Source organism: Mytilus californianus, unplaced genomic scaffold (assembly GCF_021869535.1).
Source record: "Mytilus californianus isolate M0D057914Y unplaced genomic scaffold, xbMytCali1.0.p SCAF_2, whole genome shotgun sequence".
Classification (NCBI taxonomy): Eukaryota; Metazoa; Mollusca; class Bivalvia; order Mytilida; family Mytilidae; genus Mytilus; species Mytilus californianus.
The window spans coordinates 42,007,194-42,026,295 of NW_026262668.1; the positions used below are offsets into that span (position 1 = coordinate 42,007,194).

Consider the following 19,102-nt stretch of genomic DNA (forward strand, 5'->3'; position numbering starts at 1 on the left):
TTTTAAAAATCAAATTAATCAAAGGAGGGGAAATGTTAAAATACATAATATGAAAAAAATTTTATGATTCCAGGTTTGTTGGGATTAAAATATTGGTTTTCATCAATCTATAATTGTTGAATTAAAATGGATATACATTTGACAAAAATAAAAGTACAAAATGTAGGAACTAGCTTTAGTGTTTTTTTCATTTCTAGAAGTAATCTTAGTAAATTGTAATTGATTGTTGGGACATCAACAAGATCTTTATATTGTCAAGGCAGAACAGAAAATTAAAAAATCCTGCAAAAAACAATCAGACGTTGATTTTTAAAACTACTTACTATGATTTTGTAAAGTATCAGGGTTCATAGGTCCAGTAGGTACTGTGGTTGCAGCTGTAGATGGTATTTTATCAGTATCCAATTGTGGTGTGTTATGGACTGAGGAAAAAAAAATGAAGCAAAAAAAAAATGAAGCAAAAAAAAACCCTATTAATTCCAACTTATGCAATATGACAAATTTTTAGTTAGTTTTAAACTGACTGCAAGCAAATTACAAGATTACATCTCATTTCACAAAAACCTTACTAAAGGGTAGGTAAATTACTTTTGTCATAAACATTTCAGTGTGACTTACAATCAACTTTGATCCCAATTTTTTGGGTGAAAAGAGTTTCTGCTTCTGATCTTGATAGATGTAATTTCTTTTTTACTGTATATTCTATCTTGTAGTCACATTTTCTGAATCTCCACTACTCATAAAATTACCTCCCACAAATTTAATGCTTGAATATGTTCTAGATGCAACCAGAGAAACAGTCATCTTAACCCCAGGGGCAACATTTTTTCTGGAACAGCTTAAGAGTCAACATGGAACAAACAGTGCAAGTCTTACAGTAAGATTATTTGTTGGTTTTACAATAATCACTAGAAGTCTTAAATGAAAAAATAAAGTTATGCTAATTTAGCAATGTGGTCAACAATTGCAGTTTATTTTGGAGGACTCCCTGACTGTTGATAAAGTTTGAGCAAAATAAGCAAAATTGGGAAATACAATTTAGGATGAAAAAGAAAAGAATTTGAAATTGTTTTTATACTTACTGCAAGTACATTGGTATCTGATCTTATAATTAGTACATGGCAATGGGAAATTATCTGCATTGTTACAGATTACTCCATCTGTTGGTGTGCATTTCATAACTTCTCCTGTTGAGTAGTGGAAAGCCCCAATATCTGTACTCCAACATTCCACCTTGTGAATTGTACCTCCACTGCAGAATCTTGAAGCTTTCTGGTATTCAAGAGCAGATTTTTCCTTGTCACCAAGAGCATATGTTGTTGGATTTTTTTCGTCTACCCATGGCGACCATGATCCATCAACACATGGGGCTGCAGAAATTTTTAGTCAAATTATTTAGTGCTTAATTGTTTGAGTAGATATCATAAAATGATAAAATTTGTTCAAAATATTATATAGTTTTATATCCCTGTGAGTAATAATAGCAGATGGTATGGTATTAAGCATTTTGTTTCCTTTTTAGATCACCTGGCCAAATAGGCCATGCGAGCTTTTGCTTCACTTTGCGTCTATCGTCTTCATCCGTATGTTGTCATAAATTAAAAAAAAACTTCCCCACTGAAATTGGTGGGCTAAATGTTACTAAACTTTACCTGCATGTTCCTTAGGGTATCTGGTTTAAAACTAGAGGCTCTAATATAAAGAGCCTGTGTCGCTCATCTTGCTCTATGTGCATATCAAACAAAGGACATTGTAGACGAGAATAGACTTCATGATAAAAATCTCTTTTTTGTTGATCTTGTATTACTGATTAGTTTCTCTCTATCGTCTTTAGTTTTTGGTCAAAACATAAAAGAGGGTAAAAAAAACCTCATTTAAGGGCAATCACTCCTATGAAGATTGACAGTCTACTAACTATATCGGCAAAATTTGACATTTTAATAAACCTTGCCTTGCTGATTATTTTTGTGATTTAAAGTGTCTATTTATCTATTATGATTTAAATCCTATAACGCATAATGGGAAAAAAAATGTTTCTCTCTAAATATCATAGTTTTTATGATAACAGGCAAAAATGAAAAAAATGGTAAAATTTGTCATTTATGGGCAATAACTCCTATAAGAATTTGTCTAACAGTTTTGACGTATATGGACAATTGGTAGAGCTCATTATTCTGACCAATTTTGCTCCTTTCAGATTTTTTCTATTTATAATGGTTCAAAAAATAATAGACAAATCTTGCATTTTACCCCTATGTTCTATTTCTATTTTTAGCCATGTTGGTTGGTAGGCGGGGTCATCGGACACATTTTTTAAACTAGATACCCTAATGATGATTGTGGCCAAGTTTGGTTAAATTTGTCTCAGTATTTTCAGAGGAGAAGATTTTTGTAAAAGATTACAAAAATTTACAAAAAATTGTTAAAAATAGACTATAAAGAGCAATAACTCCTTAAGGGGTCAATTGACCATTTTGGTCATGTTGACTTATTTGTAGATCTTACTTTGCTGAACATTATTGCTGTTTACAGTTTATCTCTATCTATAATAATATTGAAGATAATAACCAAAAAATTGCAAAATTTCCTTAAAATTAACAATTCAGGGGCAGCAACCCAATTACAGGTTGTCTGATTTGTCTGAAAATTTCAGGGCAGATAGATCTTAACCTTATGAACATTTTTACCCTGTCAGATTTGCTCTAAATACTTTAGTTTCAGAGATATAAGCCAAAGTCTACATTTTACCCCTATGTTCTATTTTTGATTCAGCCATGCTGGATCTATGCGATCACTCTGGTTTTGGAGATGGTACAGAATACTAAGTTGAAGACATATCATTAAACTAATTATGTGTTTTATGACTTGCAGAAACTTTCTACACCATTTTAATCATCAACTGCCAACTTTTAACATGTTATTTGGCCTTAAATTAAGAAAAGATTGGTCGAACAACCCTTTTACTTTAGATATACACTTGCATATAGTTCCTTTGTAAACAAAATTTATAATGATTTACTATTTATGAATTAATTTGAAAAAGTATTTGTACATCAATTGAATCGGTTGATAAGAATTTTGCAAGTATTATATTAGTATCTTATGCTTGTGTAAGTTATTGTTCAATGAAATTTTAGTCAACATGTGTATTAATATATCTAAGTTGATTCCCACACTTTTTTTGAAATAGTATTACTCCAATTCTCTCCATAGGCAGGTAAGAGTCAGTATGATTATCAACTGTCAAGATTTTCAATTGATTACACTCAGAGGTGTAAGTATTAATTGGAAACAACCCCAGTCTTATTTCACCACAGTTAATATCTCATGACCTGTTACATAATTAAATAGACACAATTTATTACACACCTAACTGAATACACACATTCTTGACCTCAATAGTAAACTTACAAATGTATTATTTAGTTTGACATGTTTGATCTACACTACATTAAAATATTCTGTTAATTTTGCTAGCTAGCTGAATGATTAATTAGATGGGTTTTTTTTAAAAGAAAAGACAAAAAAAGAAAAAAAAATGTATAAAAAATGCAAGCAAATTTTATTTCACTTGTAAAATCAGTGCCATTATCATCTGACATAAGTCACCAATCAAGTTCTAATTAATTAGTTGCAATTATCAGAAATTTGGTTGAAACAATAAACAGAATTGCATAACTCTTACCTGAGCATGTTTTGCAATAAAATGTATTTGTTTGTTCTACATTTCTATCCCATTATATTGCTATTTAACAGTAATTGGAAATATCTCAGCATTAGGTATTTGTACATTTAAATTTGAATACAGGAAATGTATTTTTTTTCTAATGAAGATTTGAACACCAATTTAGATAAAAAAAAGTTCTTTTTTTCTTCAATTTTTGTTGAGAAAGTGCATTTACAAGCCCTCTTTTTGGAAATTATTAAGCCAGTTATTATTAATGGCATATAAAAAAATATATTACCTGTTTGACGATTTCCCTTTCCATACTTGTCAAAACCATTAAATTGCAAATATTTAAAAAAAAAAAAAAAAAAATCTGACAGAGTCTAAAATTGAAATATCAATATATTATATGTTATTCAGGTCACAGACAGGGTATATAATGTGACATTACTGGCTAAGATTATGCCCCTGCTTGCACATCATATAGTTATAAAGGGACATAACTGAAGAACAGTAAAAGAGACGCTACCCAAATTTGAACTTGATCTGAGTTTTGTGGTAATTAGCATTGTGTGTAAGTCTCATAACATTTGGTTGAGGCTAACTTAAGTAGAAAACAGAAACTAAAAATTCAGCAATTTTTCTATTTGTAAACACGCATAACTCTAGAACAGTTGTGTATAAGTTTTATAACATTTAGTTGAGACAAACTAAAGTAAGAGATCGGAAACGAAAAATTCAGCAATTTTTATGTTTATAAAGGGACATAACTCAAGAATGGTAAAAGGGTCGCCACCAAATTTCGTACTTAATCTGTATTATGTAGTAATAAGCATTGTGTATAAGTTTCATAACATTTGGTTGAGGCAAACTTAAGTAAGAAAACGGAAACAAATTAATTTATCAGTAGGAAGTAAAATTGAATATTGCATTGTATAAAGCATTGGTTGAAGTTGATTCAACTACCATTATGCACAAAGAAAGATAACTCCAATTTTCAAAGAAGACTTTAAAATACTTTTAGAAATGAAGGGTAAAAACTGCTTTAATTTATCAGTGGAAGGCAAAATTAAACATTGCATTGTATAAAGCATTGATTGTAGTTGATTCAACTATAATCATGGACAAAGGAAGATAACTCCAATTTTAATAAAATTGACCATTAAATATCGCACAAATATATCATATAAATATGGTGTCTTGTCCAGAAATGGCTTTTAGTTATTAACAAGTTTCAATCCACTTTATAAGCATATGAAAGTTTTAGGTTGGGGCAGCTAGCTAGCTAGGCTTCCAAAAAATATTTGAGCAAGCCAAACATTTTTTGTCTTATCCCGATTTTAATCCCTTAACAGGTAGGGAACTCTAAATTTCCTGACGTCAGAATATATTTGCATAGTAATTTCCCAAATAGAAGGTAAACATGGCCTTGAAAAATTGACCAATCGACTCAATGAACTACAATGCATTGTGGGCTACTACGAGTTTACCACCACTTAAAAACACGTGGAATTAGTGGTAAACTGTCAACTAATATAGTGTCTCGGACTCTCATAATAAGTGTTTTTGTTCAACGAATGTGTTTAACGTAAAATATATAACATAATCTTCAATTTGCATGCTCAGATTAAAAAAATAATGTTTACTGGCTTCACGATTGAACTTTCTTTTTCTACTTGTAAAAGTAGTTGAACAGGTTTTGTCCATTGTTATGCATTGTACCTGTGCATTAATTTCACTGCGTGACCACTGTCCAGTATAAAAATCTTTTGAGCTCTTTTAAACCTGTATAATGCCATTCCAAAAACATTGCTGCTTCGAAAAATACAAAGAACATGGCACTGAAACACTGCTTAATTTCAAGCATGTTCCTGTTGTGGTATTACAGGCTGCCCGGCAATATTGATGTAACGACAGACGCAGACTTATCTGCACTGGATGTGTAAACTTTTTACCAGGACCTGATCTAAAAGTAAGTACATCATAGTATTCAGTATTCTCAAAAAATTGTGTTATAAAAAAGCAGGGACTGTAAATAGCTTAGATATAAGAAGATGTGGTATGAGTGCCAATGAGACAACTCTCCATCGAAGTCAAAATTTATAAAAATAAACCAATATAGGTCAAAGTACGGTCTTCAAAACGGAGCCTTGGCTCCCACCGAACAGCAAGCTATAAAGGGCCCCAAAAATTACTGGTGTAAAACCATTCAAACGGGAAAACCAACGGTCTTATCTATAAAAAAACGAGAAACACTTATGAACCAAATCAACAAACGACAACTACTGAACATCAGGACTTAGGACAGGTGCAAACAATTGCAGTGGGTTTAAACGTTATAACATATTTTGTATACTTTTGCCCATCGATGAAGTCCGTCTGTTGCTAATTTTATTTAAAAAAAACTTAGAGGTATTTTTATCGTTCGGCTGCTGTCCTTTTGACTTATGTGCAATATCTGCAATCGTTTAAATCCTCCGGATCATAGTGGGTGCCATGTTGCCAATTTAGGTTTTCAAAAACGTGCTTTGTATATAGAAATAAGAAGATGAGATATGAGTGCCAAAAGAGGGACGAAAGATACCAGAGGGACAGTCAAACTCACAGATCGAAAACAAACTGACAACGCCATGGCCAAAAATAAAAAGACAAACAGACAAACAACAGCACAGATGACACAACATAGAAAACTAAAGACCAAGCAACATGAACCCCACCAAAAACTGGGGGTGATCTCAGGTGCTCAGGAAGGGTAAGCAGATCCTGCTCCACATGTGGCACCCGTCGTGCTGCTTATGTTATTACAAATCTGGTAAATAGTCTAATTCGGTAAGTCACATTCGTGAAAAGGGAAGGGTATTGTAGTTACGACATAAGGAACATATCCGATATCATCTGTGAAACGGTTATTCCATAACGGTCAACCAACTCGTGATGGCGTCCGTAAAATTTACGAAGGGATGATTTCAACTTCACCATTTGGAACTCTTGGCTTAATAGCTTCCATGTGAGCAGCAATCCTCTATCAAGGAAATCATGATAGGAAACACAAGCCCGGGAATATCTTATCAATTGGGAGATATATACTCCGTATGCAGGTGCTGCTGGAATGTTGCTACATAGAAATGGAAAGTTCACAATTGGGAAGCTGAAATCATCTCTTTTGTCGTAAAGTTTTGTTTTCAACCGACCCTCATTGTCAATTTCTAGATGTAAGTCAAGATATGAGGCAAACTTAACTGTATCTGTAGTATCCTTTATCTCCAGTTCGATGGGATAGATTAGTTCAACATAGTCACCAAATTTTGTATTATTTAGTGAGAGAACATCATGTATATAGCGGAACGTAGAGTTAAAGGATATTGCTAACTTCTTATCTTTCTTTCTAAGAAGATCCTGTATGAAGTCAGCCTCATAATAATAAAGAAACAAGTTGGCAAGAAGAGGGGCACAATTGGTTCCCATTGGAATTCCGACAGTCTGTTGAAAAACACGTCCTCCAAACGTAACAAATATGTTGTCAATCAAGAAATCAAGCATCTTGATAATGTCAGTTTCAGAGAATTTTTTGTTTGAATCAGAGTGATTCTTCACAAAGTAGGATTTATCCCTCCCCAAGACAAGATACTTGTATCTACGTTCGCCATTCTTTTTAATGAAGCAAATTAATACCAACTCTTTCAATTTGTATTTTAGTTTGGAATGGGGAATACTTGAGTAAAGTGTAGAAAAGTCAAATGTTTAAATACTATTGCAAGATGAGAGAGTCTTAGATTGTATGTACTCTAAAAGATCTTTGGAATTTTTTAGTATCCACATCTGATTCACGCCACCTCTAGAATAGGCAGTTTTCACAATAACTTTGGAGCCCGGCTTTGATTGCTGATAAAATAGATGTTAATAATTTAGAAAGAGGTTTCGTGGAGCACTTGGAAGACCCAGCAATATACCGTTGTTTGTAAGGACACTTATGTAGTTTAGGTATCCAATACAGTAATGGAAGATCCAGTTCTTCATCTTTGGTTGAAATTCCAAAGGAACATAGAACAGACCTATAATTATCTAAGATTTCCTCTTTGGTAAGTGTCGTGAGGGTATATGTTGAGTTTCCAAGTGAATTGTCAATACCTAATTCATTTATCAAGCAGTTTATGTAATGATATTTACACACAAAAACGATGTTGTTTGGGGCTTTATCTGCGGAGACAACAACATATTTGTCATGGAGGTAGGACAAGTGTTTTGCAACATTTGGGTCTATAAAAATTGATGTAGCGTGGGTATTGATATGCCCATTTAGTTTCTTAATTCGGATTTGTATCAACGACCTCACAGCCTTAGTCCATTCGGAAAGAGTATCTACGTCTTCTTTCTCGCGTTTAGCCAATTGCCTGGCATAATCCTCGACTGAATCCATCAGTATTTTGAAGGTGTATTTCCAATTGATGGATTTAGGCTCACGATATTTCGGACCTTTGGATAACAAATTTCGCAGGGAAGTGTTATTGACAATGTTGAAGTCTCCGGTAATAACGTGGCCAGCCGGATTATATGTGAATTGGGAACTAGCACAGGTGCAATCAGGAGGTTTAGACTTGAAGTCGTCAATGTTGAGATCCTGCAAAACGTGTTTGTAATTGAAAATTTTCGTTGCAATTGGTTTGGTATAGGTATAAGAAATTATTGGTACAGACTGATCTTTAAAATGAGGAGGTATTTTTGACCGAACTAATTTATGATGAAGGATATTGCCTAAGTTGACGCCATCAAGACCTTTGTTGGCAAAGGAAAGTTTAAGAAAGGATCTTTTCTCTTTTTCATCAATTCCAATGCCAACTGGTTTGAAAAGTCTGTGACTTGCAATATCCGAAATGATAGCTGTAAGTTTGTATTGGTTTGAATGAGGGTTTGTAACAGTGGTTTCCAAACATAAATTGAACAGAGAATGAAGTTTTGAAAGGGGTAATGAATACAGTTTCGTGCGAATGTGATGAATACCTAACGGCTTTTGTATAAATAGCAGCAAGTCATTAATAGAGACATCATGCAAAGTAGGTGATGTATAATGACGATGACCATGACTGCGTCTACGTCGAGGAGTACAGAGTTGAAAATATTCATCACATTCACCGAGCTACAGGAAGGACTAGATAGAATACCTATACCATCAATTTTGTCATTGCAACCATATGGTGTCGCAATTCCCAATTGTCAAATCCAGTAGTCCTCTTTTTGTCTACGGAGAGGCGTTGCAAGTTAAGGATTGTTAGTCTTGTGGTATATTTGTTCGATTATACGAACTGTCATAGAAACGATGAAATGATCAGGCTGATTAAAATACAGAATGTCGTTTGCATTGAGGTTGATATCTGATCTATGGCCGCACATACGTTTGTTTAGCCTTCCTTTCGTTTCACCGACGTAAACCAATCCACAAAGGTTACACTCTAATCCGTAGACGACATTTATAGATTTACAATTCAGATCATCGTAACTTCTAGTAAAGTAAGACTGTTTAGTTAAATTGCTAGTGAATTGAGCGTCTGTTATTAAAATTTCACAAGTTTTGCAGCCATTAGTTCCACATTTCGAAATGAGACAGTGTTGTTCAGTCATCAAAATCCAAAATGTCTTTAAGGAGAACTGAACATGGCTGTGTATGTGTACTATTGCTATTGTCACTAGTATGATGATCTGAATGAGTCATGTTTGGGATATTTGTCATGTCTGGTGATGAGGGGACACCTGCCTTATCAGACGACACCGTGTCCATGGTGACGTCTGTTTCGGACCTTTTTATACTGGGCGACGTCCGAGCCAGTATCCTGTTAGATCTTCCTAAATTCATGCAATTTTGCTACTGGGCGGATGATGTCCTCGGGGACAAAATGTCCACCAGCAGAGACATCGACCCAGTGGTTATAAATGAGAAATCTCTCCAAATGAGACATCTCTCCACCAAGACACAATCTAGTGAAGTAAGCAATTATAGGCTACAGGACGACCTTCAACGCTGAAAAGTAAGCTATAAACGGACCCAAAATGACTAGTGTATAACAATTCAAACGAAAAAAACCAACGGCCTAATTTATATACAAAACGAGAGAGTATCCAATAAATGAGAGAAATATAATAGGTTTAGATCCAACGCAATCACGAAATATATCAATGTTCACGTCCTTGTCGCACATAAACATGGATAGCATCATAAATGATTTTATTAAGATTGGCAAATATTCAAGTCCATTTAAAATATCATAAATTCAGATACCTACATCAGAAGAAAACGAACTTTGCAAAGATGAAAACAATACGAAACTACAGCTACTTGCAATGAATGAGAAAAATATTGCTTCATTACCTTCAGAACAAGGGGAACAGTTTGAAATAGAAAAAAAGTCCAAAAAACTGAAATATGCCAAAAAATCAATACTGATAGATTTTGTTAACATAATGTCAGACAAGAATTAAGAAATGTCTTGAGCAGTTTTGATGAAATATGATAGATGATATAGGCTTTATACATGTTCTGTACCTGTCAATTCTAAATTTAAAAATATTACACAGTATTCTACAGTAAATATCTCTTTTCAAGATAATGGAAAACCAATCTTTCTGAAAGGTGTTTGTATATAAAAATAAGGAGATGGGGTATGATTGCCAAATGAGACAACTATCCACCAAAGTTCAAATGAAGTGGATATATATTATAGGCAACTGTAAGGCCTTCAACAATGAGAAAAACCCATACCGTATAGTCGGCTATATATGGCCCCTATTGATGATAACACATGTTTGTTTCTTAAAGACAGATTAATAAATACATACCCTTCCTCGATTTAAATGACTTTTTAATCATAAAAGAAGGTACAATATCATAACATCAATTTTGTGAAAAGCTGGGAAACTTTAGTGACCCCAACAGATATTTGACACTCTCTAAGTCTTCCCCTTTTTTACGAACCCAAAATTCAAGGATCACTTATCATGCTTATTTTTTAACTATCTAAATGAAAGTTTGTCTTATGGGTAATTTTGTTTTTCACTGTTGTTTCGTTACTGTCTTGTGGACGAATACCTGAAAACTCCGTGTAATCATCAATCATATTAATGTCTATATTTCAGGTAATTCAAACACTTGTTTCTTCGCATAGAAACAAGTCTTCGTTAATCTGAGCATGAAACAAAAACTTATATAATGGACTATAACTGTGGATACAAAAAATGAAAAACTAACCGAAATTGTTAATCCTGCAATGCATGGAAAAATGTGTTGTATTTTAGTAAATAACAAGCATTCTCGGTTGATTGTAAACACGTAGTAGTCCATCATGCATTGTTACTCATTTAGTGGATTGGTCAAAACCCAAGGTAAAAAAAAATTGCGTCAAACGTAATTAAACAATTACATGTGCAAGGACATAAGTATGCTAATTTATGCATATCCATATAAGGTAGTGTTCCCAACCTGCTTAAGACTTAGTAACAAAAGGCAAGCATTTTAATCAGTTGGGCATCATATAAACAATGTTCGACACAAAAACGATTTTAAACTTGATTTTTGATATAAATTCAATTCGTTGGGGAATGTTTCTGCTTTTTATCAGGAGTGCTACTTCCAGTGAATGCAGATGGCATATACCCTATTGGACATTTATCACAAAGGATTATCAACATTTTGGAATAAGCCAATAAAATGCGGTTGAAAGATATTTAAACAGTAGATAATAAAATGCATCGCCGAGCGCAGCTGGATACGACCGCAGAGATCCAACCCTGAACAGTTGGGGCCAAAATGGACACAATATTCGCGCTTGATACAGGTCTGAATTTGGATTGTAATTAAATATTTGACACATAATAGGTTTCTGACACAGAATAACTGTAGTCAAAGAACTTAGAATTGGTTATATGATTTGAATTTATATTCAATTTTTTGCTTTTGTGCAATACACTATGCTGTTGCGAATTGCCCCCCCCCCCTTTTTTTTGCTTTTGTGCAATACATTATGCTATTGCAAATTGACCCCCCCCCCCCAAAAAAAAAAAAAAAAAAAAATTTTCTTGTTAATTTCTGTAATCTGAAATGAGAAAAAATTGTGCTCCCCCTGTTCTTTATAATTGGCTAAATCACAATGATTGCTTATTGCTTGTTTTATGTCCAGCAAAACATATACTGTAATAAATACATAATCAGGACGAGAACAAATAATACAATAAATAATTTGGTTTGTTGATAAAAAGTAGAAAAAAGTATGGACTACCATAGGAAGACAAGGAAAGGTTATTTTCAGCAAAAAAAATAAATAAATTGCTTCGCTGAGCGCAGTTGGATACGACCGCAGAGGTCCAACCCTGAACAGTTGGGTCAAAAATGGACACGATATTTACCCCCCCCCCCCCCCCCCCCCCCCCCCCCCCCCCCATTTTTTGGCAAAAAAAAAAAGTATTTGAAGAAATTTTCTTTTTAATTTCTGAAATCTGAAATGAGAAAAAATTGTCCCCCCTCACAATTTCGTTTTAACCCCCCCCCCCTTTACCCCCAAATTTTTTTTCACCCCCTTTTTCCAAAAAAAAAATCTTTCCCTCAAGATATGGTCATAATCTCAATTCAAATTTCCAATGGAGTTTGCAACCATAATTACCCACTTAAATACATAATAATACATAATAAAAGTATTAAAATAGAAAATGACATACATAATCATGGCTAAAATTAATATTCCTTAATCAGCATTTTTAAATAGTAACTTCTAAAAATAAATTGACATCTCAAGACAATACAACATTTATTTATCCATAATTTAAAAGCAGTGTAAGGGAGGTAATCCAAACATAACATTGTACTTTTTTTTAATTGTCCATTAATCGGGAAACCTTGTTTTTTCCCTCTTTTTTGCCCCTAATTCCTAAACGGTTTGAGCCATAACCCCCCAAAGCCAATCCTAACCATCCCTTTGTGGTATGGAAACTTGTGGTATAATTTCAGAGAGACCCATACACCGTTCCACAAGTTATTGTCAGGAAACTAGAAAAATGCCTATTTGGGCCCCTTTTTGGCCCCTAATTCCTAAACTGTTAGGACTATAACCCCCAAAATCATTCTCAACCTTCCTTTTGTGGTAATAAACCTTGTGTTTAAATTTCATAGATTTCTATTTACATTTACTAAAGTTATTGTCCGGAAACCTAATGTCTTCGTATAAAAATGTGCGAGGACAATGATGTTATGTACAGTGCTGTTTAAAATGTGGTGAGGAGCTGTGCAAAGACTAAACGGGCTGTCCTTAATAAACATTTTGAAAACTGCTTTAAAAATATGTTGTTTTTTAGGTGATAAAAATGATGAAGAAGACACTTTGGCACCCAAAAAACATTAGAAAACAAAAGCAGACAACAGCATGGATAAAAAAAAAATGCAAAGGACTAACAACAGTCAAGACATCTCTACACAAAAATCGAAAAAATTGAGGAATACCAACCCCTCATAAAACAGGGGACAATCTCAGGTGCTCAAGAAGGGTCAGCTGCCTAGGTACTATTGTTTAAATAGCTCGATGAGACATATACAGTATCACCAAATTTAAAACATGTTGGTATATATAAAGTATCTATAATTTGACCAAATGTGAAAGTTTGAAAGGAAATAAGGTTTTCCATGCCTGTACGATGGATAAACACGACTTTCACTGGTTGACAACACAGACATTGAAAAATAAAGAACAAATAACACAAAACTGACAGCATAAACAACATGAGTCCCTTCTTTTCATCACAACTAGGGGTCAATGTAGGTGTTCCAGAAGGGTGTGTAGTTTCTTGCCAATTGTTAGCACGAGTGTTGTTACTCATCATTGCAAGTAGAAAAATCGGTGATGGGTCGGTACGATCATCCTGATCCACAGTCGAGGAAAAAGAAAGGATTATGGCAAGGAGAAATGGAACATATAATATATAATTTGTGACTCAGATGGTAAACAGTCAAACAAATTCTTAAGGCGTCATAAAAACTTTCGAATATTTCCATTTATGGGATCTTTGATTAAATTGTCTAGCAAGCAGCATCGATGTTTCATGCATGGAAACATAATCCCTAGAATATCGTATGAACTGCCAAGTGCAATACGATGAAAGAAATGAAATATCAGCAGAGCCTTGTCTTAGTAAAGTACATTTTCACTTTTTGGTGGCCATTTTGAAATTTTCCGCCATTTTTAAAAACAATTTTAAAGTTTAATATACTGCCATGACCAATTAGAAACGTTAAGATTACATTTGATATGCCTTTAAAAGATTTGATTGAGTGGGTCCATAGCTTAAATTGACTACCATATATAGATGTACGATTGTGTAAAGTTTCATACTTTTATCATCAAACCCATAATTCTTCTAAAAATTTGCACGAATCAGCTGCACTAAACAAGGAGAATCTTTATAAAACAAATATCCCTGATAATAATTAATCACATTTCCTTTTTATAAATTGCCTCATTATCATGAATAACTGCCAGTTTATACTTTCTTAACTAAAACCTTCAACTCCTTAATTTAAGAAATTATTCCTCACAAAATTATATAGAATGTTGACAACTTGCAAGAACATGGCTATAACATGAATGGTTTCTGGTTTAAAGATGATATTTGAAATAAAGACAATTTTCTAAAAAAAAGATTGATTGATTGATTGTTGGTTGCTTAACGTCCCTAAAAAAAAAGAGGAGAAGTTCTTATTGTAGATCAATTCATTTTAATGAGTACCAATTTCATAGAAGTTTAACATTGCAGAAAAGAAGAATATAAAAACAAATATAAACAAATACTGTGGACAACACAAAGTAAAATCATTGCTTTGATGGAAACCTAGTCTCATTATGATCTAAAGTTGGAGGAGGGATCAGGGTCATATATTACTTTTTTTTTTGAAAATTTTGTTAAAAAGTCATGTAAAAAATACAGAAAACAAAGCCGGAACACACCCCTTTCCCAAAGCATAATTTCTCATCTTTTTAAAAATTACCCCTTTTTTGATGTTTCCTATCAAATCAATACAAATACAGATGAATTCAAACGATGTTTAACTTTCTCTTTGAATCTATGAAAGTGTCAACCATAGTATATAAAGTTTGAGAAATAATAAATTTAAAACTGTGTTAAGTACAACTTACTATTATTATCTACTGGTGTTGGAGAAGGTGTTGGCGTCAATCCAGTGTTTGCTACTAGGCTTACTTCAGGTTTACCGCCCTTACCAGTTGTGGGTGATGGTGTTGGAATTCCAGGTGGTGTAAATTGTGGTACTACAACTGTTAAGGTGTATAATTAATCTTTTGGATCATCAATTTCGAACAAAATATATGAATGTTATTTGATAAACATAACGCATATGATATTTAAATTAAAGGTATGGCAAACACTTATTTTACAGACAAAAAAATACAGATAATATACTAGAACAAAAAAAAAGATTGACAATTATAAGGATGTCAGACATACCACAATTAACTTCGTCTGTGTCACAGTCAATGATTCCATCACAGCGAGAGGCTTTTGGTATACACCTGGTGTTACCACAACGGTACTCGTTATCAGCACATGTCTTACATGTACATTCACAGGATGTTACATTCACATATTTAGTTTCTGCCTATGAAATGAAAAAAGGAATAAGTCCATTCCATATATATAAACAGGTATGAATTTTTCTAACATAGCATTTGTATGGAAATAGAAAGCTATAAAACAAATTTTAACCCACCGTTTTCTTTGTAAAATGCCTATACCAAGTCAGTAATATGACAGTTGTTTTTCTCATGTTCCATTGCTAGATAATGTTTGAATTTTTCAATTTTTATGAACTTTCTGAATTTAACTTGGAGTTCAGTACTTTTGTTATACTTTTTTTTTAATCTGCTTGAGAATAAAAACAACTTCATTGATGTGTTGATTTTTCTTAAAAACAATTTCTATATATAGACATCTCCATCATATCTATGTATTGTATAAGTATGCACTCATCATTGAAGACCATATAGTTAGCTATATATACTAGTATAGTTTATTTTTATTGTATGCATTTGTATATTTACCCTAGATGTCTTTATTATTATTAAACATATACAAGGAATACTATAAAAAATAATACAAAACTGAAAAAAATAACTTACAGGTTGACAAGGAGGACAAGATTTGGGCATACATTTGTTTTCTCCATTAATGCATTGGCATGTAGCACACTGTCTTCCTTGTGTAATGCCTCCAGGCTGCAATATACAAAACTTAAAAGACAGGCTTGCCACGGCAAACAATTCTAAGGTTTATATCATTAATAAAGTAATTTACAGCACTGAAAATAATCTTAATTCAAAAGTAGGTTCTAATATCTTCAATAACTTGATTACAAATTAATATTAGAACTAATAAAAGTGTTTAATCATTGTTGAAGTATGATTAAATGACAAAATTTTCTATCTCATAATATCCATAGCTCAGATAAAGACTATAAGAAGGCATGCTTTCATTATCAGATAAAGCACTTTGAGCATGCTTTCAGTAATCACAAGCATTCTTTTATGTCGTATCATATAGCATTGTTTTTATATTGTTGCAGTACTAACAAGAAGTTGCAAAGTATACCACCTACTGTTATTTGAAATTGTCCAAAAATTCCAAGCTTAGTGGGTATAATAAAAATTTCAAAGTATTATGAAACAGGAAATGACTGGCTGGCAGATTCGAAATTTGCTTACACAGGTCAACAACATTATTAAGTTCCAAACCAAATATCAATTCATTCCTTATTACAGAAGCTAACTAAGACGTAAAGCCATTATGGGCAGATGAACAGACAGATTGACAGACAGTAGGATTTCAGTATACATGTACTACCCACTCAGTAAGTAGGAGTATAATAAAAACTTAATGAGCTAGTTTTGGTTAAATTTTTATTGTGCATGTTTACAGTCTCTTTTTCCTTCAAAATAATAGGGGAAGATTTGAGTACTGTAAAGACTAGTTTTACCTTACAACATTTCAGCAAATATTGACAACCATTGAATTACAGACTCCTGTTTTGGGATAGGCACATAAAGAATCAGGCTTGGTTTAAATGTTTAGAGAGTGCTTAGACCTCCCTAGGACAGTGATGTAACAGCACAACATATGAACCAACTGTAAAACTTAGTTGAAAATGGCTTGACCCATCAATTTGGCAATGACGTACAAAAACATTTAACATAAAGACAAACAGCACAAAATACCTATCTAAGAGTACTCACAGTTACTGAAAACTAGTTCAAAGCTAATTGCAACTAATAAACAAGCATTCTGTGAGTACTGCCTGGCAATACATAGTCCCCTATCGGTTAAAAATTCATTGTACTGGAACAGAATGCTAACTTGATCTATAACTTGTCATGGTGTAAACTATATAACAAATATCAAGTCAATATATTCATGCATGATGAAAAAAAATGTGGAAAATTGATTATTTGAATGAATTTTCTAAGTCCAAGGACCATAACTCTGCACAAAATAATCAGACCGGAACAAAATTCTTACTTGATCTGTAATTTGTCATGATAAAACTATACACCACTTTTCAAATTAATACCTTCAAGTATGACGAAAAAAAGTGTGGAAAACTGATTATTTGAGTGAATTTTCTAAGTCCAAGGACCATAACTCTGCACAAAATCATCAGACCGGAACAAAATTGGAACTTGATCTGTAACTTGTCATGTTTAAACAATACACCAAATTCAAAAAAAAAATATCTTCAAGCATGAAGAAAAAAAGTGTGGAAAACTGATTTGCCGGACTGACGGATGGACAGACAGACAGACAGACAGACAGACAGACGGACAGAGTGCAAACCTAAAGTCCCCTTTGACTATGTCTGTAGGGGACTAATAAATCATGCTTTCCAAGACTTAAATATCAATCAGTACACATCCCATGGATTTAGCGTAAAGATATCATAAATAGTCTAAGAAATGCATGACCTTGTGCAATTGTATTGACAGGATGACCTTTAAGTTTTCATAACTGTATAGCAAAGCTGATAATCTGGTAAATTTTTGTACTTGTCTCATTATTTATTGAATAACTAATCCAAGAATTCAAATATTGAATAATATTCAATGAGCTACCTAACAACACATTAATTCACGAATGTGCGTAACGCATGTGTTAATAATTAACAGTGTTGTTCGGTCACAAGTTGAATGTTTTTCGATATTTTAATTCTTTGATTAGTTATTCTTAATATTTAACATTGACCATGAACATTTTAATGGAAATAAAGTAAAAAAAAATGAAAGGAACTATATTTTTTCTACGCATTCTCAATTGTATTGATGCAACGTCATCGACAACATCTTGACAACACCCATTGTTGTATGATATAAATAAAATTGAGAATGGAAACAGGGAATGCGTCAAAGAGACAACAACTCGACCAAAGAGCAGAAAACAGCCCAAGGCCACCAATGGGTCTTCAACACAGTGAGAAAATCCCGCACCAGGAGGCGGGCTTCAGCTGGCCCCTAAACAATAATGTATAATAGTTCAGCTAATTGACACTTAACTCAGAAACATATAAATGAAGGAAAATTAAAAAAAACATACAAGACTAACAAAGGCCAGAGGTTCAAAGAGTGAAGATGTCAGAGGAGTGAAATTATTAAATTGATTACACCTGTGATATTATCGGTTTTCATTTCACTGGAATATCAAGGTTATTCATTGCAACCAAAATAATAAATCTTTTTTGTCTATTGGGACTTTGATGATGGTTAAAATATTTGGTCTTCGCTGTTAAATTCATTCACAGCTTGCCAAAACTGGAGCCCAATTAGAGCTTGCAATATGGTGTGGGCACTTTTATAACTTAAACATGCGCTGACCTCTAGATGTATTTTGCTTTAATAATAACTTGTGGTATTGTTTCATTGGAGATTAATCTACATCTACTTTTATTTATATAAGTACTACAGTGCTTAAAATGGATAACAAAACATTGATAATTTTTACTTCTAGTGTAAACAAACTTTTTATTCCTTTATTCATACTTCAAAAATTCAACATCTGTACTCATCACTTTTCCAATTAAATTTCAGCAATTCCAAATGTAACTTTTTCAATGTCAATACTAAGGAACATTTTGAGTCTGCATGCAAATTCCCACAGCATGATTGGTCACATGGAGTTACTTACCCTGACAATCTTTCCTTCAATCTTACAAGTACATTCTGATTTCTGTACACAGTGCAGTCCATCACAGAACTGTCCTTCAGGACAGGAAATAGGACAATTTATTGTGGTCATATCTTCATAACATTTGGCCACTCTCTTAGACTGTGTTACAGTAGCCACTTTGGTATATTTATGGAGACTAGATGGCACTGTACTTATTTTTGGTGGTACTGTTGTAAAATG

At 33.2% G+C, this 19,102-nt stretch overlaps 1 protein-coding gene across 1 annotated transcript in view; it reads right to left on the reverse strand.

Annotated features, from left to right (window-relative positions):
* LOC127728961 (mucin-5AC-like) overlaps positions 1–19,102 on the reverse strand; it is a 243,755-nt gene that overhangs the window by 28,395 nt on the left and 196,258 nt on the right. The window contains exons 56-61 of the mRNA XM_052236541.1: positions 18,881–19,089; positions 15,832–15,927; positions 15,161–15,311; positions 14,833–14,970; positions 1,083–1,370; positions 324–422 (exon numbers count right to left, since the gene is read on the reverse strand). Coding sequence (XP_052092501.1) covers positions 324–422; positions 1,083–1,370; positions 14,833–14,970; positions 15,161–15,311; positions 15,832–15,927; positions 18,881–19,089 — 981 coding nt within the window. The remainder of the gene's footprint in view (positions 1–323; positions 423–1,082; positions 1,371–14,832; positions 14,971–15,160; positions 15,312–15,831; positions 15,928–18,880; positions 19,090–19,102) is intronic.